A 25,047-nucleotide genomic window follows, 5' to 3' on the forward strand; every position below is an offset into this window, starting at 1 on the left:
AATATGCTTGCGTTTTTTTTTTTCTGGTGTTTTTTTTTTAAACTCTTCTAGAGAATCCTATGGGAAAAACTGCCAGAAATAATGCAACAACCGGAGCATGCTGGACGCTAAAACATAAATGTGGTAAAAAAGCCCAAACACAATGCAGAAAGCACTACAATAGATTTTTAAGCAGCCAGATGTTATTTCAAAAACACTAACTCCACACCGATATGGACTGAAAGTGCACTTTTACTATGGTAAAAATTGTAACTTTTTCCATCTATGCAACTGCTAGTCAATGAAAAGATATAAAAAGCAGGTCAGATCTAGAGTATCAGATAGTTAACATTATTCCAGACTGCTCGCAACTAAATACAGCTCCCAATGAAATCAATAAATTAGAATGCAGTGCCGTCCTCTTGTGCATTATCAGGTGAACAGAATATTGCTTAGAATCGAAATGCATCATTTTTCTCCTATATATTATAAGAAGTTTCTGCTGACATCCTCATTTCCACGCCAGGATGCACTATTCCTCATTCGCCTCCAGTCTTGGATACAAAAGACCACATTCTGACCCCAGAGTCTGACCCTGAAAGCAACATTCTTCACCCAAAGTTGCTGCAAAGAAATGATTCCCTTTTAGAGTTCTGTAGACACTAGGAACACCAAGTCGATCCAGTATTGTTTGAGCTAGACCAGGAACTGCAGGCTGAAGAAGAGTAGCATAAAGCCTTAATGATTCAAGGGTAATATACAGAACACACTGTCCCCATGCCTTATCTTCCTCTTCTCCTTTAAACAATTTCCATGGGGCTTGACTCTGAAAGAAAGCATTTGAACATCGCACACTGCTGTCAATTGCCTCTAAGGCTTTGTTAGCTTGGAATCTATTCATGTAGTCGTCTACCCGTCTAGGCAGCTCCTTAACAGATCCTAGAAGTCTCTGTAATTCTTCATAGGCTGCAGGTGGCACACTTTTGCACTGATAATATGGCCAGCATTGGCCAGGATTTATTGCGTATGCAGTGCAGCGGTTTAAAAGTCCACCTAGGGCATCAGCAAGCTCAGAGTTTAACAATTTGCCAACAGTATGGTGTGTGAAGTCACAGTCTCGCTCAGGGGAACCATGACGAAGTAAGAAATACCGTAGCCCATCTCTTGTATACTTCTTAATGCATTCAGTTGGATCCACGACATTCTGAAGGCTTTTTGACATTTTGACTCCATTACAAGTCCAGTGAGAATGGACAAGTAACTTTTTGGGTGGTGGAAGACCTGCTGCTAATAAGAAAGCTGGCCAATATATGGCATGAAACCGCAAAATATCTTTACCAAGTAAATGTGTAGATGGACCCCAGGGAGCCAAATTTTCATTCGGATATCCTGCAACAGTAAGATAGTTAATCAAAGCATCCAGCCAGACATAGATAGTATGACATGAGTCAGAAGGAACAGGGATGCCCCACGATACACGATTACGTTGACGAGACACAGAAAGATCTGGTAACTCCTTTTCCAGCCATTGCTGAACAATACGGAGAAATGGAACAGGATGGATTGGTTCTGTCTTAAGCCAGTCAAGGAGTTTAGGACGTAGTTGAGATAGCCTAAACATGTAATTTTCTTCACTCATCCAATGTACCTAAAACAAGAAAAGATGGATGTTAAAATATGATTACCTACAATTAAACTTGGGCTACTTAATTTGCAGTCAGTGCGTGCAAGGTTTCTTGTAAATTCTTCTTTTTGTACTACAAATCAGTCTTAATTTTGTGACATAAGATTAAGCTACTTCTCATTAGCCTTGTCAACTGTTATAGGGCTGACAGTTCTCCTAGTCAGGCTTCAACTACTCCCATTCCTTTGTAAGTTCACTTTGTTAACCAATCATTTCGGCTTTTCCTTTCCTCTCATTGTGCTGAGACATGCCTGAATGAATCTATGTGTGTAGATGCACAGCAGTAAAAGGCAGGTCATGAGCAGTGTGAATATTCCAAAATTGTGTCCCAATGTAGTTATATTGGAAAACCATACATACACTTTACTCTCAATCCTGCCCACAAGGCTATAAATAAAGAGATCAAAGAGAATTGACTAAAGTACTGAGACAAACTTCCAGGGTCACTTACAAACAATTCCTCCTCAATTTCAAATCCACAGTTGCTGCTGCAAAACAGGGCTACTTCACATCTCTTATATCTTCCCTGTCTCACAACCTTAAAGGAGTTCTCCGTGAATTAAGAAAATATTACTTTATTAATAATAGATTACCAAATACCTTTCATTAGTTATAATAGCTTGTTTTGCATGGGGAGCAATCATTAGAAATAAAATGGCTGCCGTCCTATTAGTACACACAAAACCTGTCCTAATCACACAGGAGGACAAGTTACTTCACAACACTGAGCTAAAGAGCTGCCTCATCCTCCTCTCTGCTCTACTTGTCAGGGATTAAGATCCTGAATACAGCTGACAAGATCTTCAACTTTGTCTCTGTGGGAATGGAGTTCATGAGGAGACATGAAGTACAGAGATGACGGACAGGACAGACTGTGGTAATGAAGACTGCATATAAGTGCTGCTGCTGCTCATTACTACACCCCCACCGTCCTTTCTGTACTTCAGGTCTCTCCATTCCTACAGAGATTCAGCTGAAGATCATATTAAACTGTATTTAGGATCATAATCCCTGACAAGCAGAGAGGAGGATGAAGCGGCTCTTTGGCCCAGTGTTGTGAAGTAGCTTGTCTTCCTGTGTGATTAGGACAGGTTCTGTGTGGACTAATAGGACGGCGGCCATTTTATTTCTTCTAATGAATGCTCCCCAGACAAAACAAGCCATTATAACTAATGAAAGGTATTTGGGAACACATTTATAATAAAAGTAATATTTAATTTTTTCCATTTTCTTAATTCCCGGAGAACCCCTTTAACCTATTCCCGACATCCACTGTACGTGGCAGATGTCAGGTCTTTAAGATGGTGCCAGCTCCAGAGCGAGTGCCATAGCTACTGGGTGCTGGATAATACAGGAGCTCCGTACAGTATTAGAATGTATTGGCTCCGATGAGCCGAACCAGAGTTCAGGAAATGTTTTTTTACAGTACAAATGAATTTATGAAGTTATTGCGCAAAGTCTCGCGAGACTTTGCGAAGCAATAACTTTGGCTAATCGGATCCAATACATTCTAATAATGTAAGGAGCTCCTGCTCAGTACAGTATTAGAACAAAGTTTTATGCGATTCACTCATCCCTAGTTGTCACAATACCAAAATTTCTATTTAATTTCGATACCATAAAAAAGTATTGCGATACTCAATACCATTTGATACCACACAAAAAAATATAAAAACACCAAAAAACCTGCATGCTTTCCGCATTTTATGGAACATCTGGCCCATAATAGAACAGTCCTATCCTATTTGCTGGGGGACAAGGTAACAAAAAAAAAAAAAAGTGGAATCGCGCGGTTTTTACTGCGTTCACCGCATAGGAGATTTTTTTTTATAGTTTGGACTTTTTTGGATGTGGCGATACCCAATATGTTTATTTTTTTATTGTTTATATATTTTATATGTAAAATGATAATGGGGGCAATTTAAACTTTAATTTTTTTTTTTTTAAATTTACTTTATATTTAACAACTATTATCCCCCTTAAGGGCTAGAACCCTTGTCATATTCACCCTAATAGAGATCTATTAGGGTGAATAGGACTTTACAGGACTTATAGGACGTATTATGGCAGCCAAGGCTTCACTAGCGTCCGGGCTGTCATGGTAACAGATCAGAGCCCTGCGATTTGACTGCTGGCGCTCTGATCGGAGGCTGCCACTGCACCACCAATAAGGAGGGGACCCTGTGGCCACCAATGACCATAACACTGGGGGGAGGGAGAAAGGGTGCCTGTGGCCAGTGTATCACCAATTATTATAATACTGGGGTGGGGCACTGCGCCAATGCATATAATTCATCCCTAAGTACAAATATAGGCGACGGGTGCCGGCCGTATCACATACCCGGCACAGGGCTCTGGGATGCCCGTCAATTAACCCCTCAGGTGCGGCACCTGAGGAGTTAATTGCTGCGATTCGCTAGATCACATGCCCTGTCAGAGGGCGAGTGCAGGGTATGTGATAGAGCCAGCACCCGCCGCCTATATATGTATTAATGGGTTAATTATATGCATTGGTGGCGCAGTGGCCACAGCGAAAAAAAAAAAAAAAACACAATGCAACAGCACCCTGCAAATCAGATAAAGTACAATAATGCCATAGTCACAAAAAATATTATAGTGCTAATGCTACGCTTATATATAAAGTGAGATGCTTGGCAAATGCATTTTGTATAAAACTATTTGAGCCTGTCTGCCGTACGTCAAGGCGATCTCTTTAAGACGGGTCCCAACACTAAATACTACCTGTTATGCGCCATAATGGCCGCCATAAAATTCAGGGAGTGTTGGATCCACATGTATGCTGGGTCCACTCTGCCATTTACCATTTTTGGTGCCATAATGGCCTCCATTACTTACAAGGGATGCAGGTACCAACATGCATGCCAAGCCCACTCTATACCCTTCCTGGTGCTAGACAGCTTCCAATGAATGTAGTGAGAGCAGGCTACAGCTTTATACTGAAAGTAATTAAAATCAGCCTATGGGGCAGACAGGCTAATCAGGAGTGCACGTCTCGCTGGAGTGCCACATCTCCAGCACTGTAAATCTGCAAAGAAAAGGGGGTTAGTCAGCATGTGGATCCAACACTTCCTGAACTTTATGGCGGCCATTATGGTGCATAACAGGTAGTATTTAGTGTTGGGATCCGTCTTACAGAGATCGCCTTGACGTATGGCAGACGGGCTCAGATGGTTTTGTACAAAATGCATTTGCCAAGCATCTCACTTTATAAATAAGCGTAGCATTAGCACTATAATATTTTTTGCGACTATGGCATTATTGTACTTTATCTGATTTGCAGGGTGCTGTTGCATTGTCTTTTTTTCCTCTAGGTTTTTTCCATGGCAGCGTGCACCTGCGCACTGGGAGGTGCTGACTAACTCCCTTTTCTTTGCAAGGGCCACTGCCCCTCCCCAGTACCATTTTCTCATTGGAGGCAGCGGCAGCACAGTGGGGAGGGAGGGACTCCCCACTTCATCACTGTGACGGCTGAGGAGAACATGCACGCACTAAGAGCGGCGCGTGCCATGTTCTCTGATGCTAGGCTGAGCAATAGCGCAGCCCAATATCGGTTAATAGCGAATCCCGGTATTGTATTGATCCGGGTACAAAAGTTTCAATTGGGTGACGATATTTGTGCAACCCTACTACCATCACCCCCACTTCTATGCTGACAACATGCAAATTTACCTCTCTGATCTAGACCTTACCTCCTTACTATCCAGAATCCCGCAATGCCCATCTACTATATTCTAATTCCCCTATCACTTTCTAAAAGGTAACATGGTAAACACAGAATTTATCATCTTTCCCCATCTCACTTAGCTCCCCCCACCAATAGACCCATCTATCACATACAATGGCAGCACACTCTACCCGGTAAACCAAGTCTGCTGCCTTGGAGTAACCTTTGATTCTGCTCTGTACTTCAAGCTGCACATCCAAGCCCTTTCCACCTCCAACTCAAAAATATATTTCCTCAACTAGGAGTCTGCAGAAATGCTTGTACATGCCCTCATCATCTCTCACCTCAATTACTGTAACATCCTTCTCTGTGGCTTCTTATCTAGCACTCTCGCACCCCTCCAATCTATCGCCAACTCTGCTGCCTGACTAATCCACCCCTCTCCTTGTTACTCCTCTGTCTCAAAACACTATGAAATATAAGGCTGTCCACAACCTGTCCCTTCCATACATCCGTGCCCTGATCTCCTGGTACCTTCCCACAAGTAATCTCCAATCTTCACTACTCACCTCTTATCTGCCGTTCCCACAATCACCCCCTTGCCCAATTTTACATATAAAATATATAAAACAATAAGAAAAAATTACATATATCTCCACGCCTGAAAAAGTGCGAACTATTAAAATATTTAAAAATATATCCTATGCGGTGAACGCCGTAACAGAAAAAAAAAAAACCCAGTGCAATTCGCCATTTTTTAGACACCTTGTCCCGACAAAAATTAGGTTAGGACTGTTTTATTATGGTCCAGACATTCCATAAAATCTGGAATGCACGCGGCTTTTTTGGCGTTTTATTTTTTTCATGTGGTATCGAGTATCGCAATACTTTTTTATGGTATCGAAATAGAGTCAAAATTTTGGTATCGTGACAACCTTAGGCAAGACGTGTTTTTTTTATTATACTGTAATTATATGTATTTTAAATTTGGCGACTAAAAATTTAAATTTGGCTTCTAAATTTTTCAGGTTATGAGCCAATGGCTCCTTGATATTTTTTTTAGTCTGGAGCACTGCATGTATCACCCATATTCTGAATTCTCTATGCCAACATATCACAAACTCAACTACTGTCGAAACCTTCAAAAGAAACTTGAAAACCCATCTCTTCAGACAAGCCTACAGGAACCCTGCTGCCGCTATACAACCACCTTTACCCTCAACTACTGTATCTTTCCCCCATCCCTTGTAGAATGTAAGCCCTCATGGGCAGGGTCCTCTTTTGTTCTGTACCAGTTTGTATCTTCTCTTATTAATGCTTAATACAATTGTTTTATATTTTGTATATACACCATGGAATGAATGGAGCTTTAATAAATATGTACCATTTACAACTGTTCTGTGCAGTAACCAATTCTTTACATATGTGCAAAAATTGTTCCCTAGTCCCTGCATCTGTAGCTTTAGTTCAAGGCTCTTGCATGGTACAGTATCAAATATTTTTGCAAAATATAGATATATCAGTCGCATGCCCAACATCCAAAACACAGAAAACCCAGCGTGTTAGGCAAAAGCGGTTTTTCATGAATCCATTCTGGTTATCAGATTATATGCTGCTATATACTTTTGCAGCTCATCTCTTAGAATACCTTGAAATATTTTACATAGAAATGCAAATGCTTTATGAGGAGATATTTATCTTATTTTTTGAGGAATAGATATTGTGCGTACAACCGCTTATAAAATTCTACTAAAAACAGTAACATTTGATAAGGTCCACCTTAGTTCTAGTTTTCCAGCATAGCAGTGACTGGCTGAGAAGGCTTTTCCTGTGTGGGGAGGACCTGCTTCTGAACGGCAGCTAGCGATCAGTGAGGGTGCGCACGGTTTATTTTTTTTTATTTGAACTCTTTGTAGTTCTTTTTTAAACTAGCATCCATCTTTCTCTAATACCTGATGTCCACTTTCAATTGACACTCGGATTTTGTTGCCTTCTGCATCTCTGCTCTCCACAGTTTGATCCTCACTTAAGAAGGCTTCATCAGAGGTGCAATACCATCCTTGGTACATCCCCTTATAGATATATCCTTTATCTTCTAGTATCTTCCAAAAGTGACAAACTGCTTGGGCATGACGATATTCTGTTGTGCGCACGAAGTCTGTGTAAGAGATGGCCATTGTGTCAAACATCGTGCGGAACTGCTGGGAAATGGAAGTGCAGAAGTTTGATGGGTCCAAACCAAAAGCGGTGGCAGATTGCTGCACTTTAATACCATGTTCATCAGTACCTGTTAAAAAAAAAAAAAAACACACACATATAAGTATAGACGTGTGTCTTCCTCACTGATATGGAAGCCCCAGTTAAAGTGAAAAACTGCAAAATACAAAAATAAATAAATAAATAAATGGTGAGCGTCTGCCCGAGGTCTTTTAAGACCTCATGGGTGACATATTGAGTTAATAAATGGAAATTAAGAAAAAAAACAAAAAAACACGTTACAACCAACACAAACTATCACCAAAGTTGCCCAGTAATCCAAGATACACATACTATATCAAAAAGACAAAATCAAAATAGCTGTTCATGCTTTATTGTAAATTTGATTTGCGTGTTTGATATAAGGTTGCACTGGGTATCGAACTTTTGATACCCAATCGATACTTTTGCATCGGGATCAATACAATACCGTGATTTGCTGTTTTCCAATGCTGGAATGCTCCACTGCGCAGTCTAGTATCTCTTACAGAACATGGTATATGTTCTCCTCAGTTGGCACAGTGGAGAAGGAGGGAGTCCCTCCCTCTCAACTGTGACGTGGTCGCCACCGTCACCAATGAAAGGATTAAGGGGAGGGGGCTGTTAAGCATGCCGCTGGCCACCAATGAATACAATACTGCAAAAGTTGGGGGGGCCCTGTGAATATAATTAACTCCTAAATACAAATGTACATGGTGATCCTGCCGAACGCCGTCAATTAACCCCAAAGGTGCCACGATCAGATGACTGGTTATTTAAGGGGGTTCGGCAGGATCGCCGTTGCCTGTAATTGAGGACGGGTGCTAGATGTGTGATACAGCTGGCATCTGCCGTGTACTTTGTATTTAGAGGTTAATTATATTCATTGGTGACACAGTGGCCACAAGGTTCCCCAAACTAAGTATTTTCATTGGTGGCAGTGGCAGCTTCCAATCGGAGCCCCAGCAGTGAAACCGCGCGGGGCTCCGATCAGTTACCATGACAGCCAGGACGCTACTAAAACCCATCCATGGCTGCCATCGTAAGCTCCCTGCTGCTGAATGCACAAAGCAAAGGGCAGCAGGGATAGTGTAAAATCCTATTCACCCTAATAGATCTCTATTAGGTTGAATAGAACGAAGGTTTTAGCCCCCTAAGAGTGGCTAATAGTAATTAATGTTTAAATAAAATAAAAAAGTTAAAATTAAATAAAAAAAATAATAAATAAAAAAAAGCTTAAATCACCCCCTTTCCAAATTTTATATTTAAAAATATATAAACAAACAAAAAAAATATATTAGGTATCGCCACGTCCGAAAAAGTTTGAACTATTAAAATATATCTTCTATGTGTTGAGCGCCGTAGCAGAAAATAAAAACCTTAAATACGCAATTTGCCATTTTTTGGTCACCTTGTCCCTCCAAAAATAGGATAGGACTGTTCTATTCTGGGCCGGACGTTCCATAAAATGAGAAATGTACACAGCTTTTTTGGCGTTTTATTTTACTTTTGTGTGGTATCGAATGGTATCCAGTAGCGCAATACTTTTTTATGGTATTGAAATCAAATCAAAATTTTGGCATCATGAAACCCTAGTTTGATTTCAAGTGTGTGTTTGTATTAAGTGTGTGACTTTAGATTCAAGGACTTTAGGAGGGAACTACAGTAAGGCTACTTTCACACCTGCGTTCAGGTGTCCGCTCGTGAGCTCCATTTGAAGGGGCTCACAAGCGGCCCCGAACGCAGCCGTCCAGCCCTGATGCATTCTGAGTGGACGCGGATCCGCTCAGAATGCATCAGTCTGCCAGCGTTCAGGCTCTGCTCAGCGAGCGGACACCTGAACGCTGCTTGCAGCGTTCGGGTGTCCGCCTGGCCGTGCGGATCCGTCCAGACTTACAATGTAAGTCAATGGGGACGGATCCGTTTGAAGATGACACCATATGGCTCAATCTTCAAGCGGATCCGTTCCCCATTGACTTTCAATGTAAAGTCTGGACGGATCCGTTCAGGCTACTTTCACACTTAGAAATTTTTCTAAGTTATAATGCAGACGGATCCGTTCTGAACGGATGCGAACGTCTGCATTATCGGAGCGGATCCGTCTGATGAAACATCAGACGGACCCGCTCCGAACGCTAGTGTGAAAGTAGCCTCAGTCGGTTGCTTTTCATTGCACAGTATTATTGTATTTTTTCTTTCTCTTTTCTTGCATAATCCCAATTAGTATGGGCTCCATTATTGACAACACAGTCCAGTGCACATCTTGTCTAATGTATGCAGTATGCGAGCCAATTACTAGTTTGGAATCGAACATAGTGTAACTAAACAAACGAGTTTCAACACTGAGAAGCGTTGGCAATTTGGAAGAGTAATTGTATATATGTAGGTGGGTGGCTCACACCTAATAGCTACGGTGGGTGCTACTAGCTCAAAATTGGGCGCCCGATCCCAAAGATAATAAAAGCTTGAGATAAAAAAGAGAGAGCGAGCACTCACGACATCTGTGTCATATGGAAATAGTTTTACTAGAACCAGATAAGGTTATAACAATTATACATTCACTATTAAAATACATTCACAATAAAATGCAATAAACATAAAATTACTATAATATGGTACCAATTTGATTGACACAACTGTAGTCGGGGTAGCAAATTCCGTGGCCGCACTCCGTGACACTTAAGGCAATAGTGTCAGTATCTGTGAATGGGATGGATGAAAAACGTCCTAAGAGTTCCTCATATGGGGCACTTTTTGACGGCTTGTCTCCAGTATGAGCGAACACTGTATATGTTAGTTCCTGCAGGAGGGTCCACTCCTATCAGGACAGTAGAGGCAAAGTCCCAGACTTATAATTTTTCAGTTCCTACCTGGTTCCTTATTGATGTGTCTCGCTGTGTGGCGTCTCCTCGAGGCGAGCGGTGCCAGCCGTCTGAGCGTCTTCCGCCGCAAGTTTCAGGCGGGTGACGTCACAGGATCGCGAGATCCAACAGGTAGGATTCTGAACAGCAATGTACGCTGAGGCTGTGTCTGTACTTGGCTTTGCTGGAAATTCATTCATGCATGGCCATGCAATCCATAGGGGGGGGAATCCGGTGTATTAGGTGGGCGCTTTTCCTTCTCCTTTACCAGACGCGTTTCGGGGCGTCTACACCCCTTCCTCAGTGGTCAAAGCGCCATCAATCATTCTCCACCTTTTATAGTCTATATCAGGGGTACTCAACTGGCGGACCGCGGTCCAAATACGGACCGCGGCCGCCAGTTGTCCGGACCCCGGCCATCCTTCAGAGCGCTCCTCCAATCGATTCAGTTCAGAGTGATCCGATCCGTTTGAACCGGCTCAGCTCAGTCACAGCACAGAGCAATGCTGACAGAGACGCTCAGCTCACCTCACGCTGGCAGCAGGAGCCTGAGGGCGGGACTGGGAGGAGTCAGTAATATGATCTTAGAGTGGAAGCTGCTTCTGCCAGCCCCTCCCCTCCCCGCCCACCAACCAATCACCGACCAGAGCTGAGGGGGCGAGGCAAGCACAGCACACTAGCAGCTCTGACTCGAGTCCTCGGAGTAGTGCAGGGTCAGGGAGTCTAAATGAATGGAATGAGTCACAAGAACCTAAAGATCCGACTCAGTCAGTGACTCATTCGATTCATTGAGTTAAAAGAGCCCTGAGTCGTCAGACTGTAGAACAGGTTACACTGAGGCTGTCAGACTGTAGAACAGATTACACTGAGGCTGTCAGACTGTAGAACAGGTTACACTGAGGCTGTCAGACTGTAGAACAGGTTACACTGAGGCTGTCGGCTCTTGTTGCAGCAGTGATAAGGAGCAGAGAGATAAGAGAAGGGACAGATGACACAGTTCAGCACATAGTTTTCCCTGTGCAGCATTCACATTTCACATCACTTGGTTCGTTGTACTACTGTCAGTGTCAGACTGTTGTCACTGTGGGGAACAATGCACAACAGACAACAATTCACATTGCACACCACAGTGACAGCTTCCTCCTGTCCGCCTGTCCAACGTCAGCCTCAGCTTCCCTTTACTATAAAAAAATCACTCTTCCTGACTCACTCAATACTAATCAGAGACGAGTTCAACTTCAGAGAGCTGAAGAGCCGACTCACTGCAGTGTCACTGACTGAGTCAGCAGCTGCGCATGCGCACCGGCACCTAGAGTCTTCAGTTCACTTGCGAGTCAGCTCAGCAGTCTGACTCGCCAAGTGAACCGAAGATCCGATTCTGATCCGAATGAGCTGATTCAAATGAACCGATTTCACCTAAAAGATCCGAACTTCCCATCACTATCTCCTGCACACTGTGCCGTGCAGGAGGAGGAGCTTACCGGCGCACTTCCTCCTGTCCCAGAGCGCAGTGAGACAGGCCGGCTCCCTCCACATATAGCGCTCCTCCTCCTGCACACTCTGGTACGTGCAAGAGGCGGAGCTTACCGGCGCACTTCCTCCTGTCCCAGGGGCGCAGTGAGACAGGCCGGCTCCCTCCACATATAGCGCTCCTCCTCCTGCACACTCTGGTACGTGCAAGAGGCGGAGCTTACCGGCGCACTTCCTCCTGTCCCAGGGGCGCAGTGAGAGACGGCTCCCTCCACATATAGCGCTCCTCCTCCTGCACACTCTGGTACGTGCAAGAGGCGGAGCTTACCGGCAAACTTCCTCCTTCCCAGGGGCGCAGTGAGAGACGGCTCCCTCCACATGCAGGCACCAGCGCTTTCTCCCTCAGTGCGCTCACAGGTCCCTCCTCCCCTGCAGCAGCGGCAGCACATAAGGGAGCTTCAAGCTCCAAAGGACACTTACGTGCTGCTGGAGAGGGGAGGGACATCACCACTGCCACCAATGAAATAAATGTCACATTTGGAAAGTAAGGGGTGCGTGGAGAGGGCTACTGAGAGGCGGGAACACGTCACTGACTCCAGTGTCATGTTCTCATCTCTCCTGGGCCATCTTCTTTAGGTAACCTGATTAAATAAAGTGATTAAGCCCCATCAAACCATGATAGTTTTGTTCCGCATCCAATTCCTATTATTGGGGCATTGGATGCGGACCCCTTAGTTTCAATGGAGCGGAAAAAGATGCAGACAGCACACAGTGTGCTGTCTGCATCTCTTGGGGCCCCATTGTAATTAAGGGGCCGCATCCAATCCCCCAATAATGGGAATTGGATGCGGAACAAAACTATCATATGTCTGTTCTGTGGCTTGGGTTGCCACTCGGCCAGTAGTTCACCAGCAAGGCTGGTATTTTAGTTCCCTTGCCGGTGCCAGAATTTTCCTGTAAGGACTGTTAGGGTACTTTCACACTTGCGGCAGGACGGATCCGACAGGCTGTTCACCCTGTCAGATCCGTCCTGCCGCTATTTCGCCGGACTGCCACTCCCCATTGACTATGGCGGGAGTGGAGCTACGGTGCAGCATGGCAGTGCACGGCGTGAGGCCGCCAGACGAAAAAGTCGGACATGTAGTACTTTTAGTCTGGCGGCCTCTCACTGTGCTGCGCCGTAGCTCTGCCCCCATCCCCATTATAGTCGATGGGCACAGAGCAGAGGCACGGCGAAGTAGTGGCAAAATGGATCTGACAGGGTGAGCAGCCTGTCGGATCCGTCCTTCTGCAAGTGTGAAAGTACCCTTACTAATGAGCGCTTCCATCATGGAACGCCCATTAGTACAGCTGTTACCTCCACCGCAACTTGTGCTAGTAAAAAAATTAATAAAATTACAGTACCTCCACCTCCATTTGCTCACGCTGTGGAGAGCACTCCCTGCTGACTAGAAGCTCAAGACAGGACCTACAAGACGTCATCATGTTGGAGCACCGGTCCTGAGCTTGCAGTCAGCAGCGAATGTTCACCGCAGCCAGGTGAATGCAAATTTTATTTTATTTTTTTGCAAAAGCAGAGAAGGGGGGCACTAATGGGGGCATTACTCTTACTGGGGGCACTAATGGGGACATTATTCTTACTGGGGGTATTATTCTTACTGGGGCACTAATGTGGCCATTACTAATTCTGGGACTTACCCGGGACGCTCCACTATAACGTCAGAGCGCCCCACGCGCATGGATCACATGATCGCATAGCATCTTTACTGTTGGCGTTCAGCTCGGACCTTCACCTGACTGCAGACCCAGGTATGTGGACCTTTAATAAAACTAGTTGAGTACCCCTGGTCTATATGGTGATCCACAAAAACAGGAATCCGGATCATCTGGAGACAAAAACTGCCAATGCGGTTTTGAGTGCGGTATTCGTGCGGTTTTTCAACAACCATTGCGTTTTTTATTGCACAAGCAACTTACACACTGTAGTAAACTACCCGACATAATATTTAGATGAAAAATTATAATATTCAGATACAATTTAAAATATTTAATATTCTAATGCTATTAATATGCATATTAAAATTGGGATGGTTAAAAACAATAAATATACATACACGCTAACCCTTTCTCTACACATCGAATAGAATATATGAAATACATAGGGGAGGGCTTGTAAGAGAATTTCTGCCAATGAGATAAATATAGAAAGTGAGGTTCATCAGCCGATGTGTAGAGAAAGGGTTAGCGTGTATGTATATTTATTGTTTTTAACCATCCCAATTTTAATATGCATATTAATAGCATTAGAATATCAAATATTTTAAATTGTATCTGAATATTATAATTTTTCATCTAAATATTATGTCGGGTAGTTTACTACAGTGTGTAAGTTGCTTGTGCAATAAAAAACGCAATGGTTGTTGAAAAACCGCACGAATACCGCACTCAAAACCGCATTGGCAGTTTTTGTCTCCAGATGATCCGGATTCCTGTTTTTGTGGATCACCATATAGACTATAAAAGGTGGAGAATGATTGATGGCGCTTTGACCACTGAGGAAGGGGTGTAGACGCCCCGAAACGCGTCTGGTAAAGGAGAAGGAAAAGCGCCCACCTAATACACCGGATTCCCCCCCCTATGGATTGCATGGCCATGCATGAATGAATTTCCAGCAAAGCCAAGTACAGACACAGCCTCAGCGTACATTGCTGTTCAGAATCCTACCTGTTGGATCTCGCGATCCTGTGACGTCACCCGCCTGAAACTTGCGGCGGAAGACGCTCAGACGGCCGGCACCGCTCGCCTCGAGGAGACGCCACACAGCGAGACACATCAATAAGGAACCAGGTAGGAACTGAAAAATTATAAGTCTGGGACTTTGCCTCTACTGTCCTGATAAGAGTGGACCCTCCTGCAGGAACTAACATATACAGTGTTCGCTCATACTGGAGACAAGCCGTCAAAAAGTGCCCCATATGAGGAACTCTTAGGACGTTTTTCATCCATCCCATTCACAGATACTGACACTATTGCCTTAAGTGTCACGGAGTGCGGCCACGGAATTTGCTACCCCGACTACAGTTGTGTCAATCAAATTGGTACCATATTATAGTAATTTTATGTTTATTGCATTTTATTGTGAATGTATTTTAATAGTGAATGTATAATTGTTATAACCTTATCTGGTTCTAGTAAAACTATTTCCATATGACACAGATGTCGTGAGTGCTCGCTCTCTCTTTTTTATCTCAATTTGGAAGAGTGCTCACTGAGCAAGCACTCTATGGGGTAGATGCGGGGGAGGGTGGTAGCGAGGAGGCTCAGGAAAGTGAGGTAGGTAGCTGGATAACAGTTAAAAGGCAGGGTAGAGGGAAGAGTGCCAGGGAGGCTAGCCCAGATCTGGCACACCCCAACAAGTTTGCGAGGTTGGCAGATGAGGGGGATGTCGGTCAAAAGGGTTTTCCCATCTCAGACAATGGGGGCATATCGCTGGGATATGCCTCCATTGTCTGATAGGTGCAGGTCCCACCGCTGCGACCCGCACCTACAATGAGAACGGAGCCGGGAAAAGCCCTTTAAAGGATAGTACTTCTGCAGCCGGACACTTCCTCTGCCAGTCAGGGGAATGTCAGCTCCAGTAAGCAGGGACTGCTGGGCCCCTGCAATGATCGGGCGCACACCGCTCCGATGCCCGCCCGATCACCATGACGTACTATTACGTCAAATTGCGGGAACGCAGTAGCTTCCATGACGTAATAGTACGTCATGTGTCGGGAAGGGGTTAAATATCAAATAAGGTAATTCATATGACATTACTTAATTATCTTAGGATACAGGGGTGTATGCCATCAGACAGACCACATTTAATGTGAAATTTACTTTTACATTCTTCATCTGCCGGCATCGCTGTAAAAGTTGATGCCAGCGGATTAACCCCTTCTATGCCACTGACCGCGACATAGAAGGGGTTTGTGTCCGGTGAGGGATTGCATTGAGTCCCCGCGCTGCTGTGGCGGGGACTCGATGTGTCAGAAGGCAGCCCGATGCCGTTCAGAGGCTGCCCAATGCCCTACATGGCATCGGGACCTGCCTTCTACGGGTGCTGAGGAGATCCAGCCTCAGGCTGGGTCTCCTAGGCAACCTGTTTGTGTATTACTCACTGTAGTATATGAACAGGCAATGCATTACAATGCAGATGTATTGTAATGGATTGCAGAGGGGATCAGACCCCCAAAAGTGAATGTCAGAAATAAAGAAAAAAAAAAAAAATGTGTTTTTAATAAAGTTTTTAAAGAAAAAAAAAAAGCCCCTTTCCCCTTATTGTATAACAGAACCCCCCCACACACACATATTAGGTATCGCTGCGTCTGTAATGACCAGTTCTATAAATATATCACATGATCTGTCCGATAAACACCATAAAATTTTTTTTAAAAAAGCCATTTTTGTCACCTTACATCACAAAAAGTGCAACACCAAGCGATCAAAAAGGCGTATGTCCCACAAAATGATATCAATAAAAGAGTCACCTCATCCCACAAAAAATTTGCCCCTACCTAAGACAATCGCCCAAAAAATTAAAAAAAACTATAGCTTTCAGAACATGGACACTAAAACATAATTTTTTTGTTTCAAAACTGCTATTATTGTGCTAAAGTAAAATGGATAAAAAAATATATACATATTAGGTATCGCCACGTCCGTAACAACCAGCTATATAAAAATATCACATGACCCAACCCCTCAGATGAACACCGTAAAAAAAAAAGCCATTTTTGTCACCTTACATCACAAAAATTGCAACAGCAAGCGATCAAAAAGGCATATACCCCCCAAAATAGTACCAAACAGTCACCTCATCCCGCAAAAGACCTTACCGAAGACAATCGATCAAAAACTAAAAAAAGCTATGGCTCTCAGACTATGGATACACTAAAACATCATTATTTCAGTTTTTAAAAAATGCTATTATTGTTTAAAACTTAATATAAATAAGAAAAAATAGACATATTAGGTATTGCCACATCCATAACGATCTACTCTATAAAAAAAAGTCACAACCTAATCCCTCAGGTAAACACTGTAAAAATAAATAAAAACTGCGCCAAAACAACAAATTTTTTGGTCACCTTGCCCCATAAAGTGTAATAATGAATGATCAAAAAATCATATGCACCGAAAAATGGTACCAATAAAAACGTCAACTCTTCCTGCAAAAAACTAGCCCCCTGCACAAGACGATCAGCAGACAAAAAAAAAAAAATAGGGCTTTCAGAAAATGGAGATACAACAACAATTTTTGTTTTTAAAAATGCTTAATGTAAAACTGAAACAAACATAGAAAGTAGACATATTTGATATTGCGTCCGTAACAACCTGCTCTATAAAAATAGTGCATGATCTACCCTGTCAGATGAATGTTGTTAAAAATAAAAACAGTGCCAAAACATCCATTTTTTGGTTACCTTGCCAATTAAAAATCATATGTACCCCAATAAAACTGTCACCTTATCCTGTCGTTTCCAAAATGTGGTCACTTTTTTGAGTTTCTACTGTAGGGGTGCATCAGGGGGGCTTCAAATGGGACATGGCATCTAAAAACCAGTTCAGCAAAATTTGCCTTCCAAAAACCATATGGCGTTCCTTTCCTTCTGCGTCCTGCCGTGTGCCCGTACAGCAGTTTACGACCAAATGTGGGGTGTTTCTGTAAACCGCAGAATCAGGGTAATAAATATTGAGTTTTGTTTGGCTGTTAACCCTTGCTTTGCTACTGGAAAAAAATTTAAATTTAAAATCTGCCAAAAAAGTGAAATTCTGAAATTTCATCTCCATTTTCCTTTAATTCTTGTGGAACACCTAAAGGATTAACAAAGTTTGTTAAGGGCTCTTTCACACTTGCGTTCTTGTCTTCCGGCATAGAGTTCCGTCGTCGGGGCTCTATGCCGGAAGAATCCTGATCAGGATTATCCTAATGCATTCTGAATGGAGAGAAATCCGTTCAGGATGTATCAGGATGTCTTCAGTTCCGGAACGGAACGTTTTTTGGCCGGAGAAAATACCGCAGCATGCTGCGCTTTTTGCTCCGGTCAAAAATCCGGAACACTTGCCGCAAGGCCGGATCCGGAATTAATGCCCATTGAAAGGCATTGATCCGGATCCGGCCTTAAGCTAAACGTCGTTTCCGCGCATTGCCGGAGCCGACATTTAGCTTTTTCAGAGTGGTTACCATGGCTGCCGGGACGCTAAAGTCCTGGCAGCCATGGTAAAGTGTAGTGGGGAGCGGGGAGCAGTGTACTTACCGTCCGTGCGGCTCCCCGGGCGCTCCAGAGTGACGTCAGGGCGCCCCAAGCGCATGGATCATGTGATCACATGGATCACGTCATCCATGCGCATGGGGCGCTCTGACGTCACTCTGGAGCGCCCCGGGAGCCGCACGGACTGTAAGTATACCGCTCCCCCGCTCCCCGCTCCTACTATGGCAACCAGGACTTTAATAGCGTCCTGGGTGCCATAGTAACACTGAACGCATTTGGAAGACGGTTCCGTCTTCAAATGCTTTCAGTACACTTGCGTTTTTCCGGATCCGGCGTGTAATTCCGGCAAGTGGAGTACACGCCGGATCCGGACAACGCAAGTGTGAAAGAGGCCTAAATCAGTTTTGAATAGCTTAAGGGGTCATTTTTGGGTGGTTTCTATTATGTAAGCCCCACAGAGGGACTTTAGAACTGAACTGGTCCTTAAAAAGTGGGTTTTGGAAATTTTTGCTTCTAAACTTCTAAGCCTTCTAACATCCCCAAAAAATGTAATGTCATTTTCAATATGATCCAACCATGAAGTAGACATATGGGAAATGTAAAGTAATAAACTATCATATGAGGTATCACCATCTATTAAAAAAGTACAGAAATTGAAATGTGAAAATTTGGGAATTTTCCAAAGTTTTTGGTCAATTTTGGATTTTTCCATAAATAAAAGGTGAAATATATTGACTCAAATTTATGACTATCATAAAGTACAATGTGTTACAAGAAAACAGTCTCAGAATGGCCTGGATAAGTAAAGTGTTCCAAAGCTATTACCACATAAAGTGACAAATGTCAGATTTGCAAAAAATGGCCTGGGCAGGAAAGCGCAAAACTGGCCTGGGGTAGAAGGGGTTAAGGACTCTATATTATTGACAGTGAGGTTTCAACAAGATTGGCGCTTAGCAAATTTAGTGCCAATATTCAAAAGGGGTCAAAACTGGGGTACGGAAACTATAGGCCGGTAAGCCTGACATATATATACTTTTTCAGAAGTCTGTATTACGAAGTTGCCATAGAGGCAATGTCTCTTGCTTGGGAGGGCACTTACCTGTGCTCAGCCTCGCGTCCCGTCCACACAGAGCGGCGTGGCGGTGCTGCACATCGGCCAGGACAGCGGAGTACACGTGTCCGAGGTGCGGGGCCGCGTTCACATAGAAGATCGGGGTGGTGAGGAGGTGAGGCGTCCTGGCGGCTGCATAGCCTGCCCTCCCCACACACCACGCCGAGGAGCCCAGCCGTCCCATCCTGCCCAGAAGCTGCCGCATTGTACAGCGCTATAGGGCGCACTACACAGACCACACTCAGCTGACCCTACACATGACCTTCCTGGAATGCCCGCTGTCAAGACTCCATATTATAACACAGCATGTGGGAAAAGGGACCGCCACATTATAAAAACCACTCACAGCGAGCAGCTCTACAAAACTCTTTGCCCTTAGTAAACATGGCTGCGCGGTCCTCCTCCTCCCCCCGGAACACATAGAGCAGTGCCGTGACGTCACCGCCAGCAAGGTTCTATCATGGCGCTGTCCAGAGTGGTTGCCCTAGGGCTGAGAACGGGCCACGCCGGGGCCCAGACAAGGCAGAAGCTGCAGTGGCCGAGAAGTGAGTGGCGAATGCAATATCAACATTCTGCGTGTTCATTGTTATGTCTCACTTGTCAGGGGGTCGCTGTGCCCCTGGGCTGCTATGAGGGTGGAAGGTCATTCATTGTACAGGTGATGGATCAGGGTGGACGATCATTATGGCCACAATATCCCACCATGTGCCAATAAAGCTGGGCTCTGTGTAAAATGGAAACGTTTGCGGATCTCAGACCTATATTGTATTCCCAGATCATAAAACACATCAGATGTTGAAAGTCAGACCTTTTACCGTCTCCTCGTACAGCTGTTCGGTGTCGGTGCCGAGCGCCGGACCCCGCCGATCTGATATTGATCACTTATCCTGAGGACAAGTCATCAACATTAAAAGCCTGGAGGACCCCTTTAAGGCCTCTTCCACACGAGCGTGACGGATTAGGTCCGGATGCGTTCAGTGAAACTCGCACCATTTTGCAAGCAAGTTCTGTCAGTTTTGTCTGCGATTGCGTTCAGTTTTTTCCGCTCGGGTGCAATACGTTTTGATGCGTTTTTCAAACACGTGATAAAAAACGGAAGGTTTGCAAACAACATCTCTTAGGGTACTGTCACACTAGCGTTTTTCTTTTCCGGCACTGAGTTCCGTCCTAGGGATCAGTTTTATCCTAATGCATTCTGAATGGTGAGTAATCCGTTCAGGATGCATCAGGATGTCTTCAGTTCAGTCTTTTTGACTGATCAGGCTTTTCAGAAAACCGTAGCATGTTGTATTTTTACCTCCCGGTCAAAAATCCGGAACACTTTGACTGAACGCCGGATCCGACATTTTTCTCATTGACTTGCATTAATGCCGGATCCGGCGCCGTGTGTTCTGTCAAACCGGATCCGGCTTTTGCATGTTAAACCCGAAAAATGTGCAAAAAAAGTCCATAAATGGCGGATCCATTTTTTCCAATGCAATTTTTCATTGTGATCAGAATCCTAAACAGGATTCAAATGTAATCCATTTTCACACGTTTTTCCGGATCCGGCGGGCAGTTCCGGTGTCTGAATTGCCCGCCGGATTCAAATAATGCTAGTGTGAAAGTAGCCTTAGCAAAAATCAGTGAACAACACATTGCATCTGGACTTGCTTCCGGATGCAATGCGTTTTTCACTAACGTCCCATTCAGGGCTGCGTGAAAAACACAGAATATAGAACATGCTGCGTTTTTCATGCAACGCAGAACTAATGTGTAAAAAAAATGCTCGTGTACACAGACCCATTGAAATGAATAGGGAGGATTCAGTGCGGGTGCTGAGCGTTCACGTCACACATTGCACCCACACGGAAAACTAGCCTGTGTGAAAGAGGCCTAAGGCCCCTGACTGAACGCATCCGGAGCCAGTCCGTCACGCTCGTGTGAAAGGGGCCTAACTCATTTAGAACGTGATGACAGCAACACATCTCAGAAGTTGGGACAGGTCCACGTCCACCATTGTGTAGCATCCATCCTCTCTTAACAATAGTCTGTAAACGTCTGGGAAGGGAGGAGACCAATTGCTGGGGATTTGGGAGAGGTCCCATTCTTGTCTGCTGGAGGATTCTAGCTCCTCTACAGTTCTGGGTCATCTTTGCTGGATTTTTCTTTTTATGATGCACGAAAAAAAAATTGTTGGTGAAAGGTCGGACTGTAGGTAGGGCTGTGCGATATCGAAAATATTCCTACGATAATGGTAAGAAATGTATTGCAATATCGATATATATCATGGTAAATACCCATTTAGAAGAAAAACACTTGGGGTTATAAGGAGACAATATACCGTGTGGGGGCCACAAGGACACATTATTCCGTGTCGGGGCCACAAGGACACATTATTCCGTGTCGGGGCCACAAGGACACATTATTCCGTGTCGGGGCCACAAGGACGCATTATTCCGTGTCGGGGCCACAAGGACGCATTATTCCGTGTCGGGGCCACAAGGACGCATTATTCCGTGTGGGGGCCACAAGGACGCATTATTCTGTGTGGGGGCCACAAGGACGCATTATTCTGTGTGGGGGCCACAAGGACGCATTATTCTGTGTGGGGGCCACAAGGACGCATTATTCTGTGTGGGGGCCACAAGGACGCATTATTCTGTGTGGGGGCCACAAGGACGCATTATTCTGTGTGGGGGCCACAAGGACGCATTATTCTGTGTGGGGGCCACAAGGACGCATTATTCTGTGTGGGGGCCACAAGGACGCATTATTCTGTGTGGGGGCCACAAGGACGCATTATTCTGTGTGGGGGCCACAAGGACGCATTATTCTGTGTGGGGGCCACAAGGACGCATTATTCTGTGTGGGGGCCACAAGGACGCATTATTCTGTGTGGGGGCCACAAGGACGCATTATTCTGTGTGGGGGCCACAAGGACGTATTATTCTGTGTGGGGGCCACAAGGACACAATATACCGTATGGGAGCAGCCACAAGGACACAATATACCGTATGGGAGCAGCCACAAGGACACAATATACCGTATGGGAGCAGCCACAAGGACACATTATACCGTATGGGAGCAGCCACAAGGACACAATATACCGTATGGGAGCAGCCACAAGGACACAATATACCGTATGGGAGCAGCCACAAGGACACAATATACCGTATGGGAGCAGCCACAAGGACACATTATACCGTATGGGAGCAGCCACAAGGACACATTATACCGTGTGGGAGCAGCCACAAGGACACATTATACCGTGTGGGAGCAGCCACAAGGACACAATATACCGTATGGGAGCAGCCACAAGGAGACGTTATACCGTGTGGGAGCAGCCACAAGGACACATTATACCGTATGGGAGCAGCCACAAGGACACATTATACCGTATGGGAGCAGCCACAAGGAGACGTTATACCGTGTGGGAGCAGCCACAAGGACACAATATACCGTGTGGGAGCAGCCACAAGGTCACAATATACTGTAGGAGGCCACAAGGTCACAATATACTGTAGGGGGGCCACAAGGTCATGTGTACACTGTAAATGGTATACTCCATTTAGACTCGCTTTTGTAGGCAGCAGCTATTGGCCAGTGCAAGAGATCACGTGCCATGTGCAGGGGCCGCCGAAGACGCAGTGAGTCTGACAATAGATCAGATTAAGCGCATAGGAGACTGAGGCGGAAGGTTTAAGTCCAGTATTAACCAGGAGACCCGTTTATTCATGAGTACCGTAGTATTAGGTTTTACAGTCTGTATGTGTCTTCCCCCACCTTGGACACAGGGAGGCCCGAGGACTCCCTGAGGTTGGCCTGACTCGTGTATCGGGCCTTTTTCTTGACATCTCGCCTCAGACGTGTCTAGGCCTTCAGGTCGGCATTTGATTGGCTGTTAGGTCCCAGTTTCCGGGTTGGTGGGCAGAATGCTGGTGAAACAGGAGCAGGGAGGGGGCGGCTGCTGCAGGAACTGGTGTGTAATGGGCGCAAGTGCCACCTCCTCTATGACATCACTAATGTACTGTGGTAATTAAGAAACCGTGATATCGTTTCTTAATACCGCGGTTTATCATGGGTACTAGGGTTGTCCCGATACCACTTTTTTAGGACCGAGTACAAGTACCGATACTTTTTTTCAAGTAGTCACCGATACCGAATACCGATACTTTTTTTAAATGTCATGTGACCGTTTTCAAACCACAATACAGACTAAGGATATTTTCTTTAGAATTATGAAGAACTCTATGAACTCAAGACATTTTAAAAGAATAAAACTGTTTTATTTGCTTATCACGCAGTAGTATAAAACTACAAAACTCAAAGAATTTTCAAAGAACATGTTGATAAATCACAAAAATATATTTTACAACATCAAAATATATTAACAACAACAATAACTAACACATGTTAAATCACAACCCAACTAAAAGTGCAAAACAGCAAAAAACTGTAACAGTGCATTGTTTAACATGGGGAACAAACATTATGGGATGGATTAACGGCAATATAGGTAATAGAATTATTATTTGTCAAAAGTTAGTGGCAAGTTCTTTTTAAGGAATAAAAGCATCTCTGCATGTTCAGCCATTAGCCTGTTTCTGCTATCAGTAAGCACGTTGGACGCTAAGCTGAACAGTCTTTCACTTTCAACGCTACTGCATGGGGCAGAAAGAAATTTTTGGGCCATTTTAGCCAGAGTTGGAAACCTCACTTTGTGAACTGCCCAGTACTTCAGGGGTTTCTCTGAATGAGGTATGGTGATCTCTCCCAGGTAAGCTTCCAGCTGTATAGTAGCAGCTTTTGGAGCACTGCTTTCCGATGTAGATGAACCTTCACCAGCAATTTCCGCAAATACACTGGACAGACTGGTACCTGGCTGGTCACAGTGAGGTCTTTTGGAAGCTTGTTCTTCATGATCCTCAGATACTATTGTCTCATCAGAAAAGTTTTGCAGTTCCTGTAATAACATTTCTTTTGCCTCCCTGGAAGTTTCTGAATTACCAAAAAATCGATCTTTATACCTTGGATCCAGTAAAGTTGCGATAGAGTAAAGGGGGTTTCTCTCAGTATCAGAAAAGCGCTTCTGCAAAGAAGCAAGCAAAGTGCTCCTCATTGTTTTGATGCCCTGGTCGTCATCCACTTTTGACAAAACTTTCTGTAGCACTGTTACTGCAGGAATAACATCAGAGGCGAAAGCATCAGAACAACTGACTTGGCGGGTCATCTCCTCAAATGGAGCCAAGATATTGAGCAACTTCTCTATCAGGTTCCACTGGTTTGAAGTAATGGTGGCAGGGAGCTCATGTTCAGACGAATAGACTCCAAGGGCACGTTTCTGCCTCAAATAGACTCTTCAGCATGTAAAATGTGCTGTTCCAACGAGTTTGCACGTCTTGCTGGAGTCTTTTTACTGCCTGACCAAGGTCTTTCTGGATGTCCTGCAGCCGAGAGTATGCCAGAGTAGAATGCTTGAAGTGGCCAATTATTCTGCGCCCGACTCCCACAGCATCTGAAATGCTGCGCTGTGACAACAGTCCCTCTGTGACGGCAAGCTGCAATGTGTGCGCAACACATGAAATACTGGGAAGTCCAGCATCTTCCATACCCTTTATCATGTTTTTGGCATTGTCCCGGACCACAACATGAACCAAACTTTTTGGAATTGCCCAATTCTGAAGCATTTCCTCAAATATGTTGGCAATTGCTTGACCGGTGTGGGAGCCTTCAAATTTTGTAGCATGGAGCATGACCTGATGCAGAGAGAATTCGCCGTCTATCCA

General features: G+C 44.5%; 2 protein-coding genes across 3 annotated transcripts in view; one reads left to right on the forward strand and one right to left on the reverse strand.

Moving 5' to 3' along the window:
* Window positions 1–151: 151 nt before the first annotated feature.
* On the reverse strand, window positions 152–19,650 carry MARS2 (methionyl-tRNA synthetase 2, mitochondrial). Its single transcript, XM_040442373.1, has 3 exons — window positions 19,268–19,650; window positions 7,301–7,635; window positions 152–1,627 (listed from the first exon to the last, which is right to left on the reverse strand). The coding sequence occupies exons 1-3, from the start codon at window positions 19,482–19,484 to the stop codon at window positions 512–514; spliced, it is 1,668 nt and encodes a 555-aa protein (XP_040298307.1). The 5' UTR covers window positions 19,485–19,650; the 3' UTR covers window positions 152–511.
* A 28-nt stretch (window positions 19,651–19,678) lies between these two features.
* AIFM1 (apoptosis inducing factor mitochondria associated 1) overlaps window positions 19,679–25,047 on the forward strand; it is a 93,385-nt gene continuing 88,016 nt past the window's right edge. For both annotated transcript variants that reach the window (XM_040442371.1, XM_040442372.1), the window contains exon 1: window positions 19,679–19,824. In XM_040442371.1, the coding sequence (XP_040298305.1) occupies window positions 19,740–19,824 (85 nt within the window). In that variant the 5' untranslated portion in view covers window positions 19,679–19,739. The remainder of the gene's footprint in view (window positions 19,825–25,047) is intronic.

This window comes from Bufo bufo, chromosome 8 (assembly GCF_905171765.1).
Source record: "Bufo bufo chromosome 8, aBufBuf1.1, whole genome shotgun sequence".
Classification (NCBI taxonomy): Eukaryota; Metazoa; Chordata; class Amphibia; order Anura; family Bufonidae; genus Bufo; species Bufo bufo.

Bases quoted from the DNA above. Each gene is read 5' to 3' on its own strand.
- MARS2 (XM_040442373.1), bottom strand. From the start codon at position 19,484: ATGCGGCAGCTTCTGGGCAGGATGGGACGGCTGGGCTCCTCGGCGTGG. The intron at 7,636-19,267 runs GTAAGTGCCCTC...TTTTTTTAACAG, and splicing joins GGACGCGAGGCTGAGCACAG to GTACTGATGAACATGGTATT. The intron at 1,628-7,300 runs GTATTAGAGAAA...TTCTTGTTTTAG, and splicing joins CAATTGAAAGTGGACATCAG to GTACATTGGATGAGTGAAGA.